Source organism: Leuciscus leuciscus, assembly GCF_965113295.1.
Source record: "Leuciscus leuciscus genome assembly, chromosome: 8".
NCBI classification, from domain to species: Eukaryota; Metazoa; Chordata; class Actinopteri; order Cypriniformes; family Leuciscidae; genus Leuciscus; species Leuciscus leuciscus.
In genome coordinates, this window is record NC_138732.1 from 12398151 (window position 1) to 12424146 (window position 25996).

Consider the following 25996-nt stretch of genomic DNA (forward strand, 5'->3'; position numbering starts at 1 on the left):
TGCTGAACATTGCTATCTCCATATATTCTGTGTTTAAAAAGTCGGGATGCAGCAGCTGAATAAAAAAAAAATCCTACTGAAGTGATTCCAGCGACACTGTTCCTCTGTTGTTATCGTTATAGCTGTGGAGTGGAATTTCCATATTCTTGTAGAATTAGAACAATTATTAAAACGTTAACTTCTTAAAAACACAGCGCTCATGCGCGATACAGAAAAATCAGCAATCAACGTCAGCGCATTTTTATGTAACAGCAATTAAAAAGCAGCTCATTGGTATAAACATTCTGTGTTAAGGCCCATTCACACCAATAACGATGTAAAGATATTAGCATAACGTCCACACCAGGGGACCATATCGTTCTGTTCTGCTGGAATTTTGTCGTCTGCCACTTTAAATGCTCGTGCTCTTTAAAGCAGGATTGATTCTGATTGTCTTTTATCGTTCATCAGCTGGGAAACAATATATCTGAAAGTGATTCCAACGATATTGTTTCTCTGTGCCTTTATCTTTATAGTTGTGGTGTGAACTCTGCTTTCCTTTTATAATTAGAATGATTTTTAGAACTTTGTCTTTATCGTTACTGTTATAGTTATAGTCCTTGGTGATGTGAACCAGACCTTTATTTTGTACTAAAACTAATTAACCAAAAAACGAAGTGAACATAGATATACTGTTCTGATTTACGTCAATAAAAAGTATTGTGTCAGTTGCTATGTACTAGCCATAAATGCAGCATTTGTGATTATAATAATAAAATAAAAAAATACTAGATGGAGGATAGAGTGCTTAGTGTTATAATGGAACAGTGGGTCATTTGTGGGCATTGCAATTGTGGGCATTGTATGATTGCCTATTCACTCCATTATAAAATGATCCATTTTATCTCCATCCTCTTTGGTTCTATTTTTGTAATAAATCTTGTATTTGTACAATGCTCTGCCCACACTGAATGGACTATAGCAGTGCCTTTGATGGATCTTTTCATGCATTTGCAATTATTTTGCCTGCCTTGCATTGTTTCTGTGGCATTTTCCTCTGGTTTTGAGGCCTAGCTTGTTTTGTGTATCAGCCATCTTCCCCATTTTCATGAAATGCGCTTTATGTACATTGTTAAGGAAGTGTCTGCTAAGGAACTGTTTTAGAAAAATGTGTTGGTGCTATCTTGCCCATGCAAAACCTGACCTTATGTTTTGCCCGAAATGAGTTTACTTTTACATTTACTAATTTACCAAGTGTTTTGACTGGTTGATCACTGCCCACCCAAACTGATTTAAAGAGATAGTTCACCAAAAAATGAAAAAGTCTGACATCATTTACTCAATCTCAAGTTGATGGTTGGTAACCAAACAGTTGATGGACCCATAGTATTTATTTTTTATTTTTTTATTATGGAAGTCTATGGGTACTGTCAACTGTTAGGTTACTTCTTATAGATAGATAGATAGATAGATAGATAGATAGATAGATAGATAGATAGATAGATAGATAGACAGACAGACAGACAGACAGACAGACAGACAGACAGACACACACACACACACACACACACACACACATATATAGATAGATACACACACACACACACACACACACACACACACACACACATATAGATAGATAGATAGATAGATAGATAGATAGATAGACACACACACACATATATATATAGATGCAAAAGCCTCTAAATGCCATCTGAAATGTTCTTATAAAATGATCATTTTTATCAAGCTCGTATATTTAAATTCAATAATTTCACTTAAATGGCAATGAAGATTACCTATTAATTGTCATTTAAGTGAAATTACTGAACTTAAATACACAAGCTTGATAAAAATGATCATTCTATAAGAAAATTTCAGATGGCATTTAGAGGCTTTTGCATCTGAACTCTTCATATATATATATATATATATATATATACATAAATATACACATATATACACACACACACACACACATATATATATATATATACATAAATGGTGGCTGAATTTTCTAAGTGTGTGTCTATGATTGAAATGGAGAGCGTGTGTGCATGTGTGAGTGGACAGTGTCTGAGTGCTCTCCTCTCACCTACCTCGATTTTATTTTATTTTTATTTTGAATGTTTAATGTATTAAAAGGGCTGGGGTAATGAATTATAATCTTTAATGCAGAGAGCGATCGATACCTCCACAAAATAAATCAGCTTTTTACTGAGAGCGTCAAAGCCTTTAATACACTGGGGGAGAAACGAGTGAGGGAGGGAAGGAGAGGAGGAGAGTGCGAAGGGAGGGGAAGGGAGCATGACAGGAGCCGTTGATGGAAGGAGAAAGCGGGAACGAATGGGGTTAGATGAGAGTGCTTCGGAAAGATGCTATCACCGGTGACCACATTTCAGATGATCCCAACAAAGTCTTGGTATCTTCAACAAACCCCAGGGAGTCAGGAGGTCACACCTCTCATCTCACAATAGCTGCATACAATTTGTTACGAATAAAAATCTGGTTGCTTTGTTTTAAGCACCAATTGGAGAGGCAATGAGACCCTGAGATCTCATAATAATCATTCACTTCTCAACTTAATGAAGGCTACCCTCAGGGGGGCCTCTAATTTCAGCCGAAATTCTGACAACTTCAAAATTCCCTTTCTTTGTTTGCCATTGCAAGGCTGGAAAAATAGTGTTTTGGGCATCTTCTTGACAATAAATTGATTTAAAGTGCTTGGTCTAAACATTTTGAATGCTGCATCTTTAAGACATTGCATAAAATGTGGTCTACTGGATGAGTCTCTGAACTCTGTGCATCGTCGTGCTCAGTATATCATCAATTCATCGACAAAAAGGTCTGCGGACTGACGCATTTTGATTAATGTTGCCATGACAACTGCATAATTCATGAATTGTATTAGCGTTCCATTTGTCGTTTTTGAGTTATGATTAACCCCAGCCAAGGATTGTCAAAAAAAAAAAATCTTTGCCCGCACCCCACGTTGTTTTAAGACCCCCATCATCTTCTGCCTCCTTCCTAAATGTCAAAGTCTCCAAAGTGTCAGCTTCTTTCCAACGAGACAGAATGAATTAATCTGCTCTCATAAATATCTTGTTAGCATCAGTTTGTATAAGACACTCTCATAATTATACAGATCCAAAGGCAATAGCACCCCAACCACTGGGCATTATAGTGCCACATAGCGGTGAGATATTGAACTGCAACCTTATCCAATATATATTTTAGTATAATAAATATTTCAGTGAACTCATGGCAGTTGCACGCCTATAAATATGATGGCTGTATCATATATATGTGCTTTAAATCCATTTATTTGTTTTCCCACAATAAATGTACTGTGCTGTTTAACCATTATGTATTGTAAGCGTTTACTACACAGATGTTTTATATGTAAATTTTTTTTTAAAAAACAATGGATACAAGTAGTTAAATGAGTATTGACAAAATATGAATGCTTTAAGCTTGTTTGTTGTCGGAGTCCTGTGGCTTGTCAAAACTGGAGTGAAAATCTACAGGAGAGAAAGAAAAGATTTTGTTAATGAAATCAAGGCATGTTCAATAAATAAAAGGAATTTCTTATTTTACTGATTAAGTGGCAATTCACAATACCTAATTTAAAGGAAACAAAATTCTTGAGCTGAAATTTATATTTTTGTATATGTTAAATGTTTATATTCATTGACAATATAAATTAGCCCAACATTATTTTCAAATAATATGACAATGACATGAATAGAAAATAACAGACTGCTTGTTTTTATATTAACTTCATAGTATTGTGAAACAATCTGTTTATCCTCATTGCAAGTGAACCCATATTTAATGTCTGTATTGTATTTTATTCTATTCTTTTACCTTTACCTAGTTTTTATCAGGAGATCATATCACTATGTCGGCATCCACCTAATTTGTCAAGTGTCTACCAGCTGACAGATTAAATTTGTTCCAAAATATCATGAAGTTTATAAGATGTCAAAAACAAATGATACGGGAAGTGTTTTGTCCTGTTTTAAAAGATAAGCCTATTAATCTTGCTATACTATATAAAATTCTCACTATTATTTGCATCAGACTGTTATGACCCCCTAGTTGAAAACCACTGCTGTAGACTGACCTTCAGTTCCAGATGATACACGGCTGACATCTGAGTGTGCAGGTGAGATGTTCTCCTCACTATCAACTAAAACACACATACACATATTATTCTCAACACAAAATAAAAACAAATCCATATTATTTTACAACCTTCAGCAAATGGATTATCTTTACTCACCTCTCCCCTCCTCACTTGGGCTGTCCTGGCTGGGTGTAGGACTGCCGTCATATTCCCAGAGGGCCGTGGCGCCTGTTTGGGAAGAGCGCAGGCGGGTACGAGGTTGTGCGCGCTGATCTCCTGGACTGAAAGACTGGGAAATTCCTCCCTTGCCCCTGCCAAGAGCCCAGCCGTGCCGGGAGCCCAGCTTGCGCCGACCGGTCCGCAGATTAGCCTTGGGTTGCTCATCTTCAGCCTGAGATGCAACTCTCCTTAGTAGACTCGGGGAGACTGGAGCACTGATGGGATCCTCATGAACTGAGGGGAGAAATATTGAAGAGTGTTATTTTGTAAAACTCTTATGTATGAATCTCACAAACCTGAAAATTAACTTTTTTTTAATTATTTGTAACAATTTTCTAAATTATTAAGCATAATCTCCCCAACTTCTCATTATTCTAATGCAAAAACCCCCGATATTTTGTGTGTGTGTGTGTGTATATATATATATATATATATATTTTTTTTTTTCTGATGAAGACCCTGCATGCTCGAAACGTAACACACGCTATGCGATAGTTGTCTTGAAAATAAATATTTTTGATAATTTTGGAGCTTAGGTGTTGCCGACTTTATATTTTATTCTTTACTTGTTGGTTTTTTAGTCAAGCACCCTTTTGAGACTGATGTGCGTGCTTTTGTTTCATTTTTCTTTGCTGTGTATATATATATAAAATTTAATTTGAATTTATACACTATTATTAATATTTGTGCTACTTTTAATTTGTTGATAATATATGGTGATTCAAAAAGGCAATCAGAACTTAATTAGAATTGTCAATAAAAATAAATATGAGAATAAAATAAAAAAAACTGCATCAGATACATTACAATAAAATGAGAATTTGGAGAGAAAAGTGCTAAATTGTACTGAAAAAAAAGTTACATTTATATATTTGTGAAAACACAGGACTCTTTCTGAGAATGACAAAGAAAAACGGTAACACTTTACAATAAGGTTCATTAGTTAACAACCTTACTTAACATGAACTAAGAATGAACCGTACTTCTACAGCATTAATTCATCTTAGTTAATATTAATTTCAGCATTTACTAATACATTAAAATCAGAAGTTGTATTTGTTAACATTAGTTAATGCACTGTGAACTAACATGAAAAATGAACAGCTGTATTTTTATTAACTAATATTAACAAAGATTAATAAGTACTGTAACAAATGTATTGCTCATTGTTAGTTAATACATTAACTACTGTTAAATAATGAACTTTATTGTAAAGTGTCACCAGAAAAACTATGATTAAAATAGAGGCAAATTTGAAATATTAAAAAAATTACAATTCCCCTTATTTGCTCAAAATCTTGATGAAGTTAATGCCATGTTAAATATTATATAACATACAGACATAGAAAATATAAGTACTGTTAAGCTATTTAGTATTTATATTACCATGAATCTAAATGCTGTATACACTCAACATGCATTATTCATTTGATCTGCAAATTCCATTCCATTGTTCCTTCACATAAACACAGAATTACTGTTCTGTTTGTGATCCAAGGGAATAGCATAATTCATTGTTATGGACCTTTTTTTCTGTTTTACAGAGTCCAGGGGACCCTGCAGTCTTAACTTATTGGCACTCTCTTACGCTCTGTACAATATATCTAATATTATTACACCGGTCATACAGCTCTGCAGTCTCACCAGGCACTGGGGCTGGAGAGATGGGCGCACCGTCTACAGCATCCGCAAGGTTCTCGATACTGCCAGCAGCAATAAACTGAGCACGGCCTTCTTTGCTTCCACCTTTAGGTTTTATCAGCTTCTTCATGCGGTCCGCTATCCAGTTCGACTTCCTGAAGCCACAAGAGAGTGAAATAGAGCATACAGTGAGTTAAGCAACGAGTCTGTGGTGACAGGTCTGCTAGAGACAGATGTTAAAGCCTGACTAACTTTGGTTGTTTAGGTGGACACATGCCAGGCAGACCCGGCTCCAGAACCCGATATTGATCCATTATCTTCTCCACCAGCTTCTGCTTCTCCCTGCGCAGCTCGTTGAACTTGTCACTGAGTGTAGAGTGAGATGGACAGATGGGAGAGAAGAAGAGAGTTATTTACTGATGCAGGTGGTCCACTGCTGGACGCTCTACATGGTGCACGTGGAAGTAGTGGACAAATATGAGCTACACATTTTGTTTGTGTGTGTTCGTACAGGTACTCTCTCTGCTGGTTGTGGTGCTGGTCTCGGCTCTCCAGGCTGCTCTCCATTAGGGCTTTGTTTTCTTTAGCCAGATTCTGGTTCTGCTCAACTAGATGTCGGTTCTCCTCCTCCATGTTTGCCTTCAACTGGGTAAGGAGCTATAACACACATAAATATTAGGGCATAATATTAGGCAATAAAGTTTTGTTTTTTTTGTTAATGTGATTAATCTCAGATACAATAAAATTTGCATCCAAAAGTCTGAGAACACAAAATATAAACCTGCAAATAATCCTAAAATAAAGTTCTGTTTTTTTATTTAAAACATAAAAAAAAGTATGGCATAAAATGAATGATACAACATAAAATTAATAATAATTTAATCTCCAATAATTTTTATTGGCGTCTCTAGCTTAAATCATTTATAGTTGTTTTTTGTAAAATTTTTAAATGATCATTTTTGCATGAAAATATTTAGTACAAATCACAAAATCACACACAAACACAAACACACACACACACACACACACACACACACACACACACACACACACACACACACACACACACACATACATATTTTCTCTCTCTCCAAGGCTACACTTATTTGATCAATATACATTAAGAACAGTAAAATTATAAATCTATTATAATCTATAAAATAATCTATCTATAAAATAATCTAATCTTTCCTTATTATATGTGTTGAAAACAGTTGCTGCTTAATATTTTTGTGGAAACTGGGATACGCTTTTTGAATGATAATATGATGAATTGAGAGTTTAAAAAAACAGCATTTCTTTGAAATCGAAATCTTTTCTAGACATTATACATTATAAATGTCTTTACTGACAATTTAATGTGTCCTTGCTAAATAAATCTACTGATTATTTAAAAAATCAATCAATGTTGAAATCAATGCTGTTTTTGCTGCTTAACATTTTTGTGGAAACAACGATACCATTCAAACATTTGTGGTAAGATTGAAAGAAGAGAGAAATGAATACTTTTACTCATCAAGGATGCATTAAATTGATCAAAAGTAACAGTAAATACATTTATAATGTTACAAAAGATTTCTATTTAATAATAAATTGAATAAATAAATGTAATAAATAGATGCTGTTCATTAAACTATTCATTAAAGAATCCTGAAAAAAGTATCACCTTTCCACAACAATGTTAAACACCACAACTGTTTCCAACATTGATAATAACTTTATTCAAAGTTTCAAATCAGCATATTAGAATGATTTCTGAAGGATTATGTGACACTGAAGATTGGAGTAATGATTCTGAAAATTCAGCTTTGCCAACACAAGAATAAATTACATTTAGATATATTCAAAAGAAAAAATTTTGTTGTTGTTGTTTTTCGCAATATTACTGTTTTACTGTATTTTTGATTAAATAAATGCAGCCTTGGTGAAGATAAGAGACTTCTTTCAAAAACATTAGAAAATTGTAATGTTTCCAAACTTTTGATAGGTACTGTACAGTGGTGTAGTCCCCCCCCCATCCCAGAGCGTCACCCCATAAGCACCACCACACTCACTATGCATACTATGCGTCGACATGTAATTGAGAGCATTATGAAATACTAAGTGTTATCAACATGTCAATTTATTATAAGCAACACAAGACTTTAACAGCCAATGACATTTACAGCTGGGGAGGCTGGACTGATTTTCTACTGTTTAGTGTTAATCACCATCTAACTCAGTCAGTTAAGAGCTACCTTTAGCCTTAAATGTTATATGAATAATGGTCCCTGAAGCACAGGTTTTATCAGCTGACAATTTTCAAAAAAAATAAATATTTTAAACATTATAGGCACAAATACAAATTTACTTTTAGAAATGGTGTTAAAAAAAAAGAAAAAAAAAGTGTTATTTTAAAATACATTTTACTGTGCAATTTCTTTCTAATTAATTTGAGTTAGACCGAACTTTTATTTTGGTGGGTTGTAGACATTTGAGTTTCTGTGTGTTTTAATAAACTAATATTATTATTATTATTATTATTATTAGGCCTGAAGTATACTCTACTGTGCAGTAGTAATATATTTCTGTTATAATTTCTTCAAGTTATACCGAACTTTTATTTTTACAGGTTGTCGTAAAGACATTATAGTTTCTGTGTGTATATGAAACGAATGAATGATGATAGTTTCATCAAATGAAATGGTGAAATTCTCGTCAAGTGACTCTCATAGCAGCTCTGCGATGAAGTGCACATGTGTAGCTGTAGCCTACATCATTCATGTCTCAATACAGTGAAACGCTGAAAACACCACGAGCGTGAGTCACCCGTGCTTCTGTGTGTGTGTGTGTGTGTGTGTGTGTAGTGGAGCACACATTGAGCGCTCATTCCCAGTGACGCGTAGAACAATTGCAGTCTCTTTTAGCTTTAATATTCATAGACACTAGTCCATATCGAGATTTGATTCATTGTACAGCCCTACTTTTGATTTATTCATTCAAAAATAGCCAAAATCCGTGACGTTCTGCCCTATAGCAAGTTCCATTTGTGACTGGATTCCGCGATTCGATCCGTCGCTTCGCAAACACAGACGGGGTGAATTTATGAATGAAAGTGAAAGTTCTGACACAAAACGAAGTTGTTACGTATCCTCACGCTTTTTTAAGTGGGTATACGCAAATCCTTGGCCTTTTCTAGTGGGTATACGGCGTATACCTGTGTATCACGTAGACTACAACACTGGTACTGTATATAAATTCCACTCAGAACTGTCATAATGTGCATTGTGCTCAGACCTGGTTCTGGCTGCTGAGACGGACTTTATTGAGATCCAGCTGTTGGTTCTGCTCTTTAAGAGTGTTGAGCTTTCCCTCCAGCCTGGTCCGTTCAAGCTGAGCCGTACTCAACTCTGCCCGCAGAACTGAACTCTGAGCCAGCAGCTCGGACTGGACCTGAACCCACTCCTTCTGCATGTTCTGGTACCTACACATAATAAATACATTAAACAGGTGAATCTCACGAAGGTTAAATCTTATTTTACACCCAAAATGTTCATTTCTCTTTATTCTGAGGTGAAGCCCAGACATGTTTTTGTGTGTCTGTCTCTACAACTGTCTGTCTATTCATCTAGACTAGTAATCAAAGCCCCAATCTAAACAAAAGAGTTCTCCAGCTAACTAAACATTACTGAATAAAAGCAAACAAGTCTCCTTATGGATTATGATTTTTTTTTTTTTTTTTTATCCTGTTCACCAAAGCAACAAGCTTTACATATTTTTTTCATAGGCTTTCACACCATGGCAACAACTGTTTGAAACTGGGCTTTGAAATGACTCATGCTCTGGTGAAATTTTTCACACTGGGTTAAATGCAGTTTGTGGTGGGTGTTAGCATCACTTCCTCTCTCTTTCTTATGAATGTGTGCTCAACTGTTACTTTAACCCAGTGCTGTGGTCACTGCAATTATGATTTCCTCTCACCTCTCACTGTCCATTTTCAATCTCTCCAGCTCCTTCTCGCTCTCCACCTGCCCTTGTGTCACTCTCTCCATTTTCTGTCTCTCCATGCGTATCGATTCCTCTGCCTCCTCCAACTGTGCTTTTCGCTCCAACAGCTCCTTATATCTAGACAAGTATGGTATTTTAGAACATTTTACAAACTTTAAATGAAAGGTAATTTGGAAAAATCATAAATTAAGAGAATGTATTTTTTTTAGCTAATGTCAATTTAAGTTCCAGTTTAATTTGATAATAAAGGCGTGTGGAATAACAATAACAGTAAACCAATAGTATAATATGTTTACCAATATATATGTTTACCAGTATAATATGTTTACCAATATATATGTTTACCAATATATAATAATATACAATTTATTATTTCCAAAACCATACAAAATTCTCATCAAGTTTCTATATATATACATATATATATATAAATTCTATAATATATCATTTTTTGTAATATTATGTTGTTATATTACACACTGCCAAAAAAAAAAAAAAAAAAAGATGTGATGCACCTCTTGATGGAAATAAATGTTGTGATGTTATTTCAATCAAGAGGTGCATACATTTTTGGTCAAGATCTTGTATTGACACTCTGTAAAGTCTATTCAATGAATGTAAGGTTTGGACTCAGAGGTGCCAATTCATGTATGAAAATGATTCTTCATGCTCCCCGCCAACCATTCTTTCACAATTTGAGCCTGTACATCTTGACATTGTCATCCTGAAATATGGCTATGATGTGCATTTCTACATGGCTGTTTAAGAACTGAAAAGCTACATCAATTAGGATTCAAAAGAACTGTTGCCAAACATATAACATGCTAGAAACATAATAATCACTGCAATAATGATTCAATCATAGACTCGCAAGCATTTGCCTATTTAAATGCAAACAGTGACTTTTCTTTTTTCTTTTTTTTGTGGCTAGGCAGTGTATATTACGTTGTTTAACATAATTTTTTTGGAATCTACACTTCAATTATTTCACTCATTTTTGAAGTTTTATGTTATATTTATCGGTTTGCAGCCATGTGCATTCATATTTCGATTTGACACAGATGGACGTTAGACAAATTATGATAAGATTATGTGAACAATCTTAAATTATAATTTTTCATTAATTAATGTAATTTAATTCATTTAGGCCTCTTATGTGAACAAGCTAAAAATCATCATTATTATTATTAATTAAATACATTATTATAAATTCCTTTATTTTTAAATAAATAATTATTCTAAATTAAATTAAATTAAATGTCTGAGGCACTGTACCTGGCCTCAGTGTCTTTATATTGAGCTTCTAGACTGCGACTGCTGCTTTTCAGTTGACTGTGTTTGACCAACAACTCTTCTAACTCCGCCTCCTGTCTTTGTTGCAGAGCTGTCAATCTATCATGATCCCGCCTTACAGCCTCCAGGCGCATCACTGACTCCTCCTTCTCCTTCAGCCAAACCCTCGATTCAGCCTCCAGAGCCGCACACCGCAGTTCACTTTCACTGCAACGTGCCAACGCAGACGCATGTTCGGAGCTCAGAGACGCCTGTTCCACCTGAGTGAGAGAAAGAGGGTGAAAAAAGGCAGATATAATGAGAGTGCGGTCATTCGGGTGAAAATAACACGTTTATTAAAAGCCTGTATAATTTAAAGTGCTGTACATTTATGATCCGTCAACAGTATGATTGAAACTTGTGAGTGTCCGCCTACTACTAAACTAATATGAATTTAAACAAATGTCAGTTTCTAAAACACCATCAGCCTTTATTTCAGCGTCAAGGGTCCATTTTGAGACCAGCAACCCACAATCGATCAAGCACTCACCTGTAGTTTGGTGTTGAGGGCCTGTAATTTAGCACAGTTCTCTTGCAGCGAGATGGAGTGGCGCTGCAGGGTGTCCAACTGCTCTCTGAGCTGAGCACAGGCTGACTGAGACTGAGTCAGCTGAGACAGCAACACCTCCCGCTCTCGCTGCAGCATTGCATTCTGGGATACAACCATAAGTACAGAATTCAGCATACAGAGGCGGCAAGTTATTATCAGTTAATTTAAAATGTAATCGTTAATGACGTTTAAATAAAGACATACATAAAATGGCCCTAGGGGCCCAAAACGTAATGACATTTCAGTAGGCTTTTGGAATTTTATCTCACCTCCCTCTCCGTATTTATCAGTCTTTGACTCAATGGCTCCTGGCTTCCAATGCCAGTCTCTGCCATTGTGTGCGGTTGTTTGTTCAGTGCGTTTTCAGTGTCTTGTGCTGCATAGATAGAGTCTGTGGGCCCTGAGTTCTGGTTGTGGTTATCCTTATCTACAATACTGACAGTGGGCTCCTGGGGGCCTTCTGCCAGCGGTGGAGACTGTCTGTTTGATTCACAACCCTCGATCCTCTGTGCGTGCGAGTCAGGGGGTGAAAAAGCAACCTCTGGAACAGATTGTTGCTGTTGTGTAACTGCCATTTCAAGCTTGCTCTGCAGCTCTTCAAGTGTTCGGTTCAGCTGTGCGACCTGATTGGAGAACTCTTGGGACTGGGCGCTCTCATTAGCCAGATCCTGGTTGTGAGTGGGATATTAAAGTTAGACAAGTGCTGCATCTAGCCAGCTTCAACCAGAACCAACAAAACCTGAGCTATAAGAGCTTTCATTAATCTCACAAAGATGCATTTTCAGCATAGTTGTCCAAGGAGGGGAAATCTAATTGCACTGAGGATTTTCAGATAAGAAAGCAACTTGAAAACAATTACCTGGTTGAAAGGAAATATTCAAAGCGGCCCATTTTGCAATATCTCAGCTCAATGGGACCTCCAGGCAAACATAATTGCAGAAATATGGTGTACCAAGGGCTATACTAATTGCTTTTATCGTTCAAATATCGCATACAAACACTTTGAATACTGCACAGACCTTTGTTAGAGAGTCAATTTGAACCTTGCTCTCAGCGTTGAGTGTACCGAGCTGCAGATTCTCCTTCTGTAGCTCCTCGAACTGTGCGCATGCCTCTTTGAGCTGAGAAACCTCCTGACACATGCGTCTGTGGGCAGATGACAGATGTAGTGAGTGATACACGTATTATTCTTATGCCTTGCTATTTGTTTCATAAGATCAGATATAAGGACTCAGGTTCGGTGTGAAAGGAATAGTCTGTTCAACCAAAAATGAAAATGTATCCTTGTGTTTTGCAAAAATGTAAAATTTTAATTTAATTTAACAACTTAAAAGTATCATAAAGATAGTCCGTACAACTTGTGCAGTATATTCCATGTTTTCTGAAGTTATATGATTTGTGTGAGCAACAGAGATTTGAAAGCTGCGGGAGAAGATTATTAATGAATGATTACTTAAGCTTAGGTCAGAGGTGCTAAAATATAGTGCACAAGTCATAACTACTTTTGTGTGTGTGTGTGTGTGTGTGTGTGGTGGTGGAGGGTTGGTCATTTTTGGAGCTTGTTAAACAAGTTCACAATGACATGACAATGGATAAAAAGCATAAAGTTCAAACAATATTTGGTTTAGAACAACATGAGGATGAGTAAATAATAACCCCTTTTTATTTTCTGGCGATGCAAAGGTCCTATTGCATGTACGTATGTCTGTACCTGTTTTGCGCCTCTAGACTGCAGGCTCGCTTGTTGCCATGCTCTAGGGCAGATGTTGTGCTTTCCAGCTGCTGTCTAAGTCTGGCCATCTCTCTTTCTCTTTGCCGTTGCTCACGCCGTTGACTGTCCAGCTCTGTCTGACACGCTTCCTTCTCCTGCTCCAGTCGCGTGACTTCAAGCAGAGCTTCTTCCCGTCCTCTAGTCAAAGACTCCACCTCCACTCCGGATTCTCGTAGTTCAGCTTGTAGCTCTTCTTCATGCCGCCTGGCAGACTCCAAGGTCCGCCCCAATCTTTCAAAGTCTGCCTTAAGGTTTTGGTTGGTCAGCTCTAACTGATCACCCTATGAGAAAATAATTGCTCTTAGTCAACAAACACATACTCACTTTTCTTCAGATTTAATTAAATAGTTCACCCCAAAAATTTTTTTGGTCATAATTTACTTATGCTCATATCTCTATAAACATTAAAGCTGTTAATGTTCCCTGAAGTACAAAGGAAGTGAATGGTGAATGAGCATTCAAAAGGCAAAAAAGCATCATACCTGTGCCATTTTAATATGTATTTTAAAATGTAATTTATTCCTGGGATGGCAAAGCTTTATTGTCACATGATCCTTCAGAAATCAGTCTAATATACTGATTTGGTGTTCAAGAGACATTTCTTTTTATCATCAGTGTTGACATTTTTTTTGCTGCTTAATATTTTTGTGGAAACCCTGATAAAAAAAAAAACTGTATTCCTTGATGAATAGAAAGTTGAAAAGAACAGCATTTCTTTTAAACAATTTACACATTTACTATATACTTGCTGAATAAAAGTATGAATTTCTTTCAAAACAAAAATCTTACTGACATAAACGTAATCTACATGACTTGTATGCTAAATTAAACATCTTTTGAATCTATATGATAGCTTTGTATATGGATTTAAATTGAAATTCAAATGTTGTTTCACTGAAAATTTCTCCTTTCAGAGCAGCTCTCAAATCTACATAGTTAAAGTTGGCATATCACGTTCAGTCATGAGACATGCAAGAACCAATGGCATTACTGACATTAAACATACAAAATAAGAGAATTATGAGATGAAAATTTGAGAGAAGCATATAGTTTGGTTTGTTTCTCACACAAATCCATATAATGCAGCATATATGGACTAATATATTCATATGAAATACTTTTATGGTTCTTTCGGTCCTTTTTGGAGATTGACAGATTGGAGATTATTATATACTTTAATTGTATGTATCTTATTTTGCTTTCCACAGAAGAAGCCAGTTTGGAGTCTGGACAATATGAGGGTGAGTAAATGATGAGAGAACTTTCCTTTTTTTTGTGAACTACCACTTTAAAGACCAATTACCAACAACTACTGACATCTCATTACTGTTACCCACACTGATGCTCTGCCCATTGTGTAATTTGATATTGTTTATATGATTTTATAACTTTTTTAATGTAGGCACCATTAATCTCAATGTTACCCCAGTCATGTAATCCATATTTTGTAGTACAGCAAAAGGCTGAACAAATAACCTGCCTCACCTTGCGTACCGCAGCCCTGAGTGAGTCTATGGTGCCTCTGAGAGTCTCTCTCTCCCTCTCCAAGGCTGCTCTCTCTCCCTCTAACTGAGAAATCACTGTAGCTTCCATCTTCTGAAACTCCACCTGACTGCGCAGATGCATCAGCTCCTCCTCCTGCTGCATAGATTCACCCTGTAGCACCTGGCAAATAAACACATTAAGTGGTTATTTAGCAGACACTTTTATCCAAAGCAAATCAAAGCGAACTGCCGTGCTTGAAGGCACAATGGTGATGATTCATGGATCGGTCCTTGAGGAAATCAAACAGGCATCTTTTAGAATTACAATGCCAGATCATTATGCCATATGAAACAATGGCTAAAAGTGGAAAAAGTAATTATAGTGAGAAATAGTCTTTGTTTTACACAGGTCTATTTACCATATTGTATGTCTTTCTTAATTGCTAGTGGCTTTTATACTTGGTGAGTCATTGCCTTTATCGACTGGACTGTTATCTTACTTTGAGTGGATTGTTAACTTGTGCAGTGATGTAGTCATTTGTTTTTGTATGTTTGTCAACTTGATGGTTCATTACCTCTATCTGTTTCCTAGCCCCCATAAGGCTCTCTGCTGACTTCTTCAACCGCTGGTTCTCAGCCTCCAGGAAAACCAGCTTATGATCTGCCTCCAAGACCTTCTTATTCTGCTCTGCCAGTTTGGAGCGCAAATCCTGGGCTAAAGTGGTTTGCCTGTCAGCCTCTTCCAGGGCCTGCTGAAGCTGGTTATGCAGGGCAAGAGTGTCTTGGGAGAATTTATCTTCTTCTGTCTTCTGGGCTTCAGTGCTGAATGTCTGAGATGTCTCTTCTGTGATGTCTTTCTTCCTTTCAATTTCTTTCTCACCCTCTGCCTCTCCTCTCTCTTTGCTGTTCATTTCATCTATAACCTTCTTTTCTCTCTCGCTTAGGATTACGTTGCCCCCCTCTCCCCCCTCTCCATCTTCTCTCTGGGCTTTTATTACGCCTTCTTTTCCATCGTGTTTCTCTCTTCTGGTGTAATTTCCCTCGCATTCCCCTCTTCGGATTATTGTCTTTTCCCCATCTTTTCCCTCCGAGGCGGTTCTCTCTTCCTCTAGGTCTTTCTGTTTTGTCCTCAGCTCTTCGAGATTTATCTTCAAGCTGCTATTTTCATTCTTTAGACACTCCAGCTAACAGTTGAAAGAGAAATGACAGGGCCTGATTCATAGAGTTGAGATGAGGACAAAATGACAGTAGACAAAATTCTTGGAATAAATGTCTTTAAATCCATCTAAAGGGCCTCACCTCCTTGAGGGTGTTTTGAAGCTTTTGTGAGAGTTGGTCCATGTGTCTTTGGAGCTCTTCAGTCATCTCAGGCGAGTTGGCCTGCTGAGCCTACATGAGAGATGGGAACATGGGAAACCTGAGAATTGACATGAATCAGTTTGTTGCCAGAGGATAAAACTGGCTAAAGATCCACTGACCTCTTGTTCAGCCTGCAGAAGCTCTAGTCGTCTCTTCAATTCAGCGTTCTCGTTTTCAGCTCCCAGAAGCCTCAGTGAGGAAGCCTCATTTACCTCCTCGCTTAGAGGCTTCAGATCTGAAATAACAGTAAGAGAGACAGACATGTAGACACGTTATTAAAGGGATAGATCACCCAAAAATTAAAAATTCTATCATAATTTACTCACCCTCACGTTGTTCCAAACCCATAAGACTTTGGTTAATATTCAAAATTCAAATTAAGACATTTTTAATGAAAGAAGGTTTCTATTACTTTCTGTTAACAAAACATAGAAGATCCAAAAAAGTCATAAAGGCATCATAGAATGAATCCATATCAATTGAGTGGTTTAATCCTTTAAGTCTTGTGAAGAGATACAATCGCTTTATATGATGAACAGATTTAATTTAGGCTTTTATTTTGTGCTTTTAAGATTAACCAAAGGCTTATGGGTTTAGAACAATGTGAGGGTGAGTAAATGATGACAGAATTTTTATTTTTGTGAGAACTATGCATTTAATAACCTGTCTTTTTAAGAACTATTCCTCCCTTTAAGAACTATCCCTCAACTAAAAAATTAAATTTCTATCGCCAACTCATAAGAAATAAGGCAAGATGTTTACACTTTTCTTTTCCACACATTGGAAATGGATGAACACTGTCAAGCTTCAAAAAAAGATAGAAATTCAACATGAAAGTATTATTTGTCATCATTTTCGGAGCTCAGCACTGTCTGTTCCCATTCATGTTCATTATATGGAAAAGAACATCCAGAACAATGCTAATCTTTTCCTTTTGTGCTTTACAGACAAAAGAACAACATACAGGTTGGGAACGAGATGAGGGCGAGTAAATGATGACAATTAAGATTTTTGAGAGAACTATCCCTTTAACATTGAGTGGGCGTGATAGGATGGGATGTAAATGTATTCATAAATGTCTGTTTCTAAACATGACAGCTTGATTTGCATATATATGATTGATATACGTACACATGTCAGCTGTGACAGTTGAGTCATAATATCAAATCAAATCATGCATAATTAAACCTACCAATCTCAGGCATTATTTCCTGAACATCCTCGTCGGACTCTAGGTCTGATTGGAGGAATTGCTGATGAGTCTCTCTTTGACTGACACCCACAGAATGAACTTGATGCGTGAGATCCACCTGCAGACTCATATTCATCTCCAACAGCTCGTCTACCCTCTGTCTCTCAATATCCCGCTCCTACACAAATCCAATTATATACCCATATAGCATAATGAATGTACATCATACATTTTAGAAGAATGCAATTCTTTCATTTAACTTCATACATTCCAAAGTAAGTTTTAGAAGTTTTCTTCTAGCTCAACATAATCAATCAAAATGAGTTCATGGCAATAAAGCTCTATAAGTTCATAAAGTCAGTCATACACCCTCCATATTCACAAGCTTCTGCCTGAGAAGAAGATTTTCCTTCTCCAGTTCCCGCAGAGCAGTGCAGCGCGCCCGAGCGTCAGCCAGCTGCTCATCCAGAAGAGCCTTGTTCTCTTGCAGCGAGGCGCAGTACTGCTGCTGCTCCTGTAGGCCCACAGAAAACGTTTTACCAATCTTCATGCTGTTCTAAACCCGTCTGACTCATTTTCTTCTGTGATATTTTTGCAGAATATTCACTCTGCTGACCAGGGACTGTCTTGTCTGTCTATTTATTTATGATTATGTTTTATTACTGATCACAACTTTTTTTTAAGCTTTTGTTCCACAAAGTTGATTATTTGCCTGTATGCATGTTATAACTAATTAGCCAATAACTAAGCTAATGTTATTTCCAGATTAAAGCTCTCCACTTGCTTAATCTGAATTCCAAAAGTTTGCGGTTAGTAAGATATATCACGGGGAAAACAAATTATCACAGTTTCCACAAAAATATTAGTCAAGTGTTTTATTAGGCACCGTTTTCAACACTGATAATAATAAATGTTTCTTGAGCATCAAATCAGCATATTAGAAGGATTTCTGAAGAATCATGTGACACTGAAGACTGGAGTAATTGCCATTACTCTATGTTAATATATATTTTTTAATATAATTTATTAGAAACAATTTAAATTGTAATAGTATTTCACAATATTGAAGTATCTGACTTATTTTGCCATGAACATCTCTTTGACCTAGCATTCACATAATACATTATAGACTTCTATAATTCAATGTTAAGCTGCATAGATTAGGTCAGCCGGAACCGGGAACACTTCCCATAAATCCTGATGTACTCGTTACATCATGAGAAGAATGGCATCTACGCTAATTTTAGTGTCTGTGTTTATCTCGAGGTTTTCCCGCAGCCTCCCGGATCCAGGCCGTATCCAGATCTGATGAAGGACCTTCACCTGGACCCGATGACAACGCAGTGCTGAAGTGCCAACTAGTCTCTCCCTATGGAGAATCCCTTTACCACTCTACAGATAAGGCGTTGTCGGGAAATTTCATTTCGCGTTCCTACCCGAAGTGACAAAAAAAAAAAAAATTCTCTATCAAAATTTATAAGGAAAGCCCAGTACTTTGTTTAGGCTTGGTCTGTAGGGAATTCCAAACCTGCGCACATATATTAAAACGTACATAACTATAGAACCAATTCTAAATACGCATGTGAACGCCATCAGCGTTTCTCACAGGTTCGCGTTTAAAGTCTGTGTAGAGAGAATGGTGTCGTCTTAGCGGCCCCTAATTTAATAACAAATGATCGTTGCGACGGAAGCAAATCAATCAAAAATAACTTTTAGCTTGAAAATAACTTTATTAAAGAACCGCTATAAAGCCAAAACAATCTCTGTTACCTTAAATTATACGCTTGTCTCTGTAAAGCTGCTTTGAAACAATCTACATTGTTAAAAGCGCTATATAAATGAAGATGACTTGACTTGACTTGACTTGACTATCTTGGAATACCATGTAAAAACATGCATGGTATTTTAATCTGTATAGTATTTGCTCTTTCAACCTAATGTATTTTTAAATATGCAGAATTCCTTTTGTGTTCAAGAGAAGAAAGAAAGTCTTATGGGTTTAGAACGACATGAAGGCTGACTAAATGACATAAATTTCATTTTTGGGTGAACTATTCATTTAAACGTAACTTCATACAATTTAATGTACCTTTAGATTTGCTTTTCTACAACTTTCATTTCATTAAACTAATCATTTGCCAGAATACATGTCATAAGTAGCACAAATTATCCTATTATAATAAAATTTCCAGATTATAGTGCTCCACTTCTTCATTCCAAAGCATGATGTTTCAGCCTGATGTATATCCCCTCCTCTACCTTCAACTGTGTGCGGTACAGCTCCATGCTGCGGAGCCGATGTGTGCTGTTTTTCAGCTCCGCCTGCAGTTGCTCTACTCTGGCTGCACGCTCACGCAGATAGTCCAACTCATCTTTCACACCCCGGCTCACTCGCACTTCCACCTGCAACGATCGGTTCTGAGCCGACCAAACATAGGAGGGTATGTCAGTGAAATGAGGAACTATCCAGTGTCCATACACAAGTTTTAATGATCATTATACAGTGTTTATTGTCAGTGTATTATGCTCACTTCCTTCTGTAGTTTCTTTATTTCTTCCTCCATGGTTTGCATTTCTTGCTTGTAATCCATTAGTTGATCACCTGTGTCCTCCCTGTAAAGCATTTTGATTTGTAATAAGCGTAATTTCTATGCCACTAGAATAGTGTAACCAAACTAAATTTGAAAAAAAAAAAGACTGTTTTTCATTGGTTAGAGAAGCAGAAATCCCCCCTGAAATTCACAAACCAATGTAATTATGTTGGGAAGTTCAAACAAAAAAGATGTATCTATTGATATTTCAACTCAAATCACACACATTGCTTTTAATAATTATAATAATAAAAGGGACTTGAATTGAATAAAATTCAAATACATATGAAAATACCGTTCAAAGGTTTGGGGTCAATATGATTTTTTTATGTTTTTGCCTCTTATGTCTTATGTTCACCAAGGCTTCAATTATTTGATCAAAAATACAGTAAAAACAGTAATATTGTGAAATATTATTACAAATTGAAATATTATTCCGGTGATGAAGAAACTGAATTTTCAGCATCATTACTCCAGTCTTCAGATCAGAAGTTTTGTAATATTATAAAAGTCTTTAATGTCACTTTTGATCAATTTTATGTGCTCTTGCTGCATAAAAAAATTTTACTTACTGACCCCAATTTTTTTAACAGTAATATTGTCCATCCACGTATTAAACATCACATATGCGTTAGCAAAACAACTCACAGTTCCTGTTTGAGTCGGCGAAGTTTAGCTTTGCCTTCTGCTAGCTGTACAGCCAGTCCTTCAGGCGGTCCATCACCAAACCCACTCGACGTGGTTATATGGGCTGTAGATGATTCCCGTTCCTGAATAAGTTCTGCTATCCTCTAAATATCAAGAGATAACAGACACATCCAAAGCTAAAGAACACCCTTTCTGAACACTACTTCAAATCTAGCCTCACCTACTAGCACAAGAAAATGGCAACATAAGTTCTTCTCTCACCTCCAAGTGTGTGTCTCGTTGGCCTAGCAGGTTCTGGATCTGTTTGGCCATGGAGCAGAAGAGAGTCTGCAGCTCGGCTCCATTCAGCCGACACATGTCTCCAAACTCCAAAGGAAGCACTGCGCTCGGGTCCTGGGTCACCTGGAACATGATGGATCACAGGGTTGGTGACACACTACACGCTTTAGTTTGAGATTATGCTCAGGTTATGTTCAAAATTCACTGACCTCTTGTATGCAAAGTGCAATCTCTGCTTGTGTATCAATGTCCAAGCACTGAATTTGCTGAATAAACGTTTCTTTCCTTTCACACTGGGTGAAAATGAGTCATAGGAACAGAGAAATGAATCACACACTGTAAACATCAATATGTTTTTCAACATTATACTCTAATCAATTTAACAGTGCTGAACCTCTCCATTAAAAATATTAAATGTGTTTATAGTGCTTTGTTACCTGTACTGCACAACCCAGCAATAACAGTAGCAGTCTTCTGAGCTCTGCAACAGCGCCCTCTATTGAAAGGGAAACCGACATGACACTCAACAAAGGATATTTACTTAAAAATGTGTACTTTTTTGTTCGTTCATGTTCATGTTTATGTAATAAACAGAACCACACCTGTCAGGGGATCTCGACCTAAAACAGCAACATTTGGTAGCGGCATCAGCACCAGCTGCTGTAGATTCTCCTGAAAGAGAAACACGCATTAGAGAAACGACAACCACTGGTGCTTTACTGTCATCCCAGACAATGCACAAGTAAGAGGTTTAAGTATGACACACATTGGCGCACAGAAGAAAGTTATTCATATGCAATCATGGCCAAAAGGAAACAAGCAAGATTGTGGAAAATAGGCTCATTTAATCTGCGGCAACTGACATCTCATTTAGTATGATTAATGATCCTGTTATTACAGTAGGTAATTTTCTAATGCCTTTAAAAAATACCCACCCTTACAAAAAGTACTGTAGCAACACCATGATTTATAGGATGGCACTGAAGGATTACCAAATTCATATACAGTGGTATTTACAAATTATTACAAGGTACTTTAAAGAACACTATAAAAACAAAATTCAAAACCATGCAATTACCATGGTACTTTTTTTGTAAGTGTATGTAGGATAATTTAGCCAACACTGTAAAATGCCACATCCTCTGTAAATGTTCTTATATCACGCACATAAGTTTAAAATACGGTTTCACTTTATTTTACAGAACATGTACTTGCAGTGTAGTTCAGGGTTAGTACCTAGTTATTACCCAGTTATTGTGACTACTATAATAAGTAAATAGTATGTTCATTAGGGAACAGGACTGTGAAATAAAGTGCAACTAAAAATAGACATAAGGGGAGACACTACAGGCAAAAACATATTTTTCATGCATTTGTCAATTTTTTGATTTTGGGCTTTTTGGCTTTCCATAAAGTGTTTTTTCAGACTAGTGGACAGAAAACATCCAAAATACACTTTTAACTGTATCTTTTAGAGCACTTTATCTATTTGCATCTGTAGATTTCAATTACAGTATATATCTTTAAAGGCCGTTTTCTCAAAAAGAGTTTTTCCCCCTACATTGAGCCAGAAATCTCCACTTCAGTAACACTTACATACACCAAACTTTTACAGTTTTATTCTTATCTATATTATAAAGGTTTTTACAAAGGGGTTTGTTCATATATCATTTTCCTGATTTTATACAACATTTTATTCCTAAAAAAATTCGAAAATGTAATTATTTTTGGCTGTTGACAGTATTTTCTGATTTGTGGAGTGATAAATAGAGATATCCAATATCCCCTCGGTAAAAACCTTTGCTTTCTAATATATCAAATAAATGAAACAATTTTAAACCTGACTTCATCCAATAATCAGATTTTTGTTCTAGAAATGTATGCAAATTAGTGCATATTTAATTAGACAATGCCTCATTTGCATATTTAAACATAACATTTCAGAAAACTTGTAATACAATTTTTTTTTGTGCTATTATTAATGTAATCAATCAACTGGTGAAGTGTGGTGATATTTATTGGGTTTTTTTTTTTTTACCCTATTCACCTGGGTGTCTCACCTTAATGTGGTGTGTTGTGCTGTTTTAATTTAATAATTCTATAAATTATTTATGCACATTTTATAAAGTAGTGAAGGCAAAGAGTTGCGCAAAATGGTGAAATTGTTTTAAGTATTTTAGTATTATTTATATAGGCCTACCATTGTGGTCTTTATTAATATTTAGAATTAGCTGTTATTTTTATTTTTCAAGTTTTAGTAATTATATGCTTTTTGCACAGTACAAACTATATTTTTTGTATTTTTATATATTTCTATTCAGCTTTATTTTTAGCTATAGTTTTAGTCATTTTAGTGCTTCAACTTCAGTTTTTAAATGTTTTTCATCTAATATTTATATTTTATTTTATTTTAGCTTTATTTAAATTAACGAAAATAATTTTTAAATGCTTTACTTTCAGTTAACAATAACAACATTGGTTACATCAAATCAGATTTCCCATACACTTTTACATAAATATATGCATCACCTGCCTGTATTCAGTGTCATTATTAATCAGCTAGTTTCCTCATAGATAAACCAACTACTGTGGAGTTGGAAAGCACACTTCAATTGAACTTTTAAAAGAGTAATGTCAAAAATCCAGATAATGCAGGTCAATACATTATAAGTAAAATCATTATTTAGATTTTTTTTGTTACAGTTATTTAACGACTATTGCTTTTTGTCTCTCATTTTCATTTGAACATTTCCAAAACATGCTATGAGTGAAAATAAAGAGTGCAAAAAACATGTCCACTGCTCGGACATTTAAAACAAGAAGTGAAACCACAGAAACCAAAAAAACAAACATGGCTAACTTGTTCCACAGCAACAGGCGCAGTACATGCTCTTTAGTGCAACAGCGAAATGTCCATTCATACACTATTTACCTGAACTTTACCATCAGATGCTGGCAGCATTTTGATTCTAGTTGATTTTGCAGTTAATCAAGCAATGTAATGTATTTGTGGAATGTCCTTGTAAAGACATTTCTCATGTTTTCACATAGTAAATTGATTGATTCTTTAATTCAGTACCTGATAGTATGATCTCAGGTGTCGATTGAGGATGGAAAAGTTCTGCACTCTGAGAATCGTGTCATCACCCACATTGTGGTAGATTTGCTCTACCTTTGGATTGGGATCACTGATTAAAGAAACCAAACAAACAACAAAAACGTTGCCATTAGCTGAGTCACAGTTGAAACTAGGCCATCATCAATTAAATGTTAATCCGCTTTAAAAAAAAAATCAAACTACATCATTCAAAACAGTTTTTACAAACAGCAATATTTTTACACTTTTGAGTCTTTCTTACATGATCCTCATGACCTCATTGAGGTAGACTCCATTTGTAAGATTCAGGTACTGCCTCACTGCATTCTGGGAGTTGAAGTTTACTTCCATGTATTCCTGAGAGAGTGATCCAGTCTCCTCCTCATCGACAATACCCTCAAATAGATGCACCTTACAGACAATGAAAACATTGCCCTGTTCATATCAAGGTGCATATGAAGAAGAACTGAGTAGGATCTGAGTATAAACTATCTTTGTTCTCTGTTGTGAATGCTTGGTTTTTCCTGTGCCTGAAGTTTGTCAGAATCTTAAGTAAATTCAACGTTTCATTATGACTTCTAAATTCTAAAGATATTTTAAGATGTCTCTCGCTTTTGAAAGCTGTGTTTTTTTAACATGTTAGCTTGTGTTTAGCTGGTGAAAAAAAAACACAAAGAAACTATAGTTGTGGCCAGCTATAGCCAGTTTTTGCTAGTCCAAGATGGTGTATCAACTTGGACCAGAAACCAACTACAATATTGCAAAACACGGTTAACTGTGTAATATAAAATTTTCAGCTGGAAACAGCATACATGTTGATCAGTTGTTTATTTGTTAATTATCAGATTTACACAAAAAAATAACATTTAACTGATTTCTGAACATCATTTATACTTCTAGAATATTTCTGAACTGGTCTGAAAAGTTTACAAAACATTTTACCGAACAAAATGAAGACTATCAAATAACTTTAATTGTTTTTGCGTACCACCTACCCATGTAACAAGTGCACTTCCCATAAATTCTTCTAACATTTCCGTAACGTTTACGTCCATCTTCTTTTGTACCGTACCTGATCAGTTTTATTCCATAAAACACAATGGATTATTTAAATAACAGACTTTGAAGAGTACATTCATGGTTATCGTAATTCTCTTGACAATAGACTGTCAAGATAGATATGTTTAACTGTTAACATCTTTGCTTTCTGTGCCTTTCCCTTCCCTCATTAGTCACACTTCGAAACCACACCGGAATCTAGAGTTGCATTGCATTGGGTCTGTTCCCCTCTGCGCGTCCTCGTGTCAGCATGACGCCCGTGACGCGCGTTTCCACATACAACACAGCAAAACCACAACTGAAGGATGTTTCTCAAAACCTAGTAGGCTGTCTATCTAGACTGCATTTTTGTGATGCACTTTGAGAATCTATTCGCAGTCACTCTCCATGATAGAGACACTGATAACCAAAAATGCTGTTGCCCCCCAACTGCTATCTAAAAAGGCTGATCATTCTGCTTTGAGACACAACCTAGATGTGTGGGCAACACAGGAAATAAAATCTATTCGTATCAGTGGAAGTCGATACCACGCACTTAAAATAATTCATACAAACTACATGCAAATACAGCAATGCATGATTTGCAAGGTGACTTGAGTGTGATCTTTTTTCGAGATTGGGAGTGACAGAAGAGCAAAATTGAGTTTCTGCTGCTTTCTAGTGGTGGAAGGGTGTAATG

The 25996-nt window shown here is 36.1% G+C and overlaps 1 protein-coding gene across 2 annotated transcripts; it reads right to left on the reverse strand.

The window, feature by feature from the left end:
• Positions 1 to 3284: 3284 nt before the first annotated feature.
• Positions 3285 to 25541, reverse strand: ccdc88b (coiled-coil domain containing 88B). Of its 2 annotated transcripts, XM_082177940.1 has the most exons (29): positions 25254 to 25538; positions 24521 to 24669; positions 24241 to 24349; positions 21764 to 21833; positions 21599 to 21657; positions 21371 to 21454; positions 21144 to 21284; positions 20883 to 21025; positions 20175 to 20256; positions 19903 to 20061; positions 18011 to 18157; positions 17644 to 17821; positions 16571 to 16686; positions 16392 to 16481; positions 15668 to 16276; positions 15094 to 15273; positions 13549 to 13889; positions 12857 to 12983; positions 12107 to 12505; positions 11778 to 11939; positions 11231 to 11508; positions 9929 to 10072; positions 9245 to 9431; positions 6480 to 6625; positions 6221 to 6334; positions 5972 to 6123; positions 4265 to 4561; positions 4106 to 4171; positions 3285 to 3500 (listed from the first exon to the last, which is right to left on the reverse strand). In XM_082177940.1, exons 1-29 carry the CDS (start codon positions 25311 to 25313, stop codon positions 3448 to 3450), a joined length of 4842 nt encoding a protein of 1613 aa, XP_082034066.1. In that variant the 5' UTR covers positions 25314 to 25538; the 3' UTR covers positions 3285 to 3447. The 2 variants fall into 2 exon arrangements, 1 of the variants encoding a protein (XP_082034066.1); XR_014208148.1 differs by lacking the exons at positions 3285 to 3500; positions 4106 to 4171; positions 4265 to 4561; ... (1 more) ...; positions 6221 to 6334; positions 6480 to 6625 and adding an exon at positions 6925 to 7945 and having other exon boundaries at positions 9182 to 9431; positions 25254 to 25541.
• Between the last annotated feature and the right edge of the window lie 455 nt (positions 25542 to 25996).

What these genes read in the sequence shown, in the direction of transcription:
- ccdc88b (XM_082177940.1), bottom strand. Translation starts at nt 25,313, where the DNA reads ATGGACGTAAACGTTACGGAAATGTTAGAAGAATTTATGGGAAGTGCA. An exon ending in TGATAAATACGGAGAGGGAG is followed by an intron (nt 11,940 to 12,106) that starts GTGAGATAAAAT and finishes GTTGTATCCCAG; the next exon opens with AATGCAATGCTGCAGCGAGA. An exon ending in CCCAAGTGAGGAGGGGAGAG is followed by an intron (nt 4,172 to 4,264) that starts GTGAGTAAAGAT and finishes TGTGTGTTTTAG; the next exon opens with TTGATAGTGAGGAGAACATC.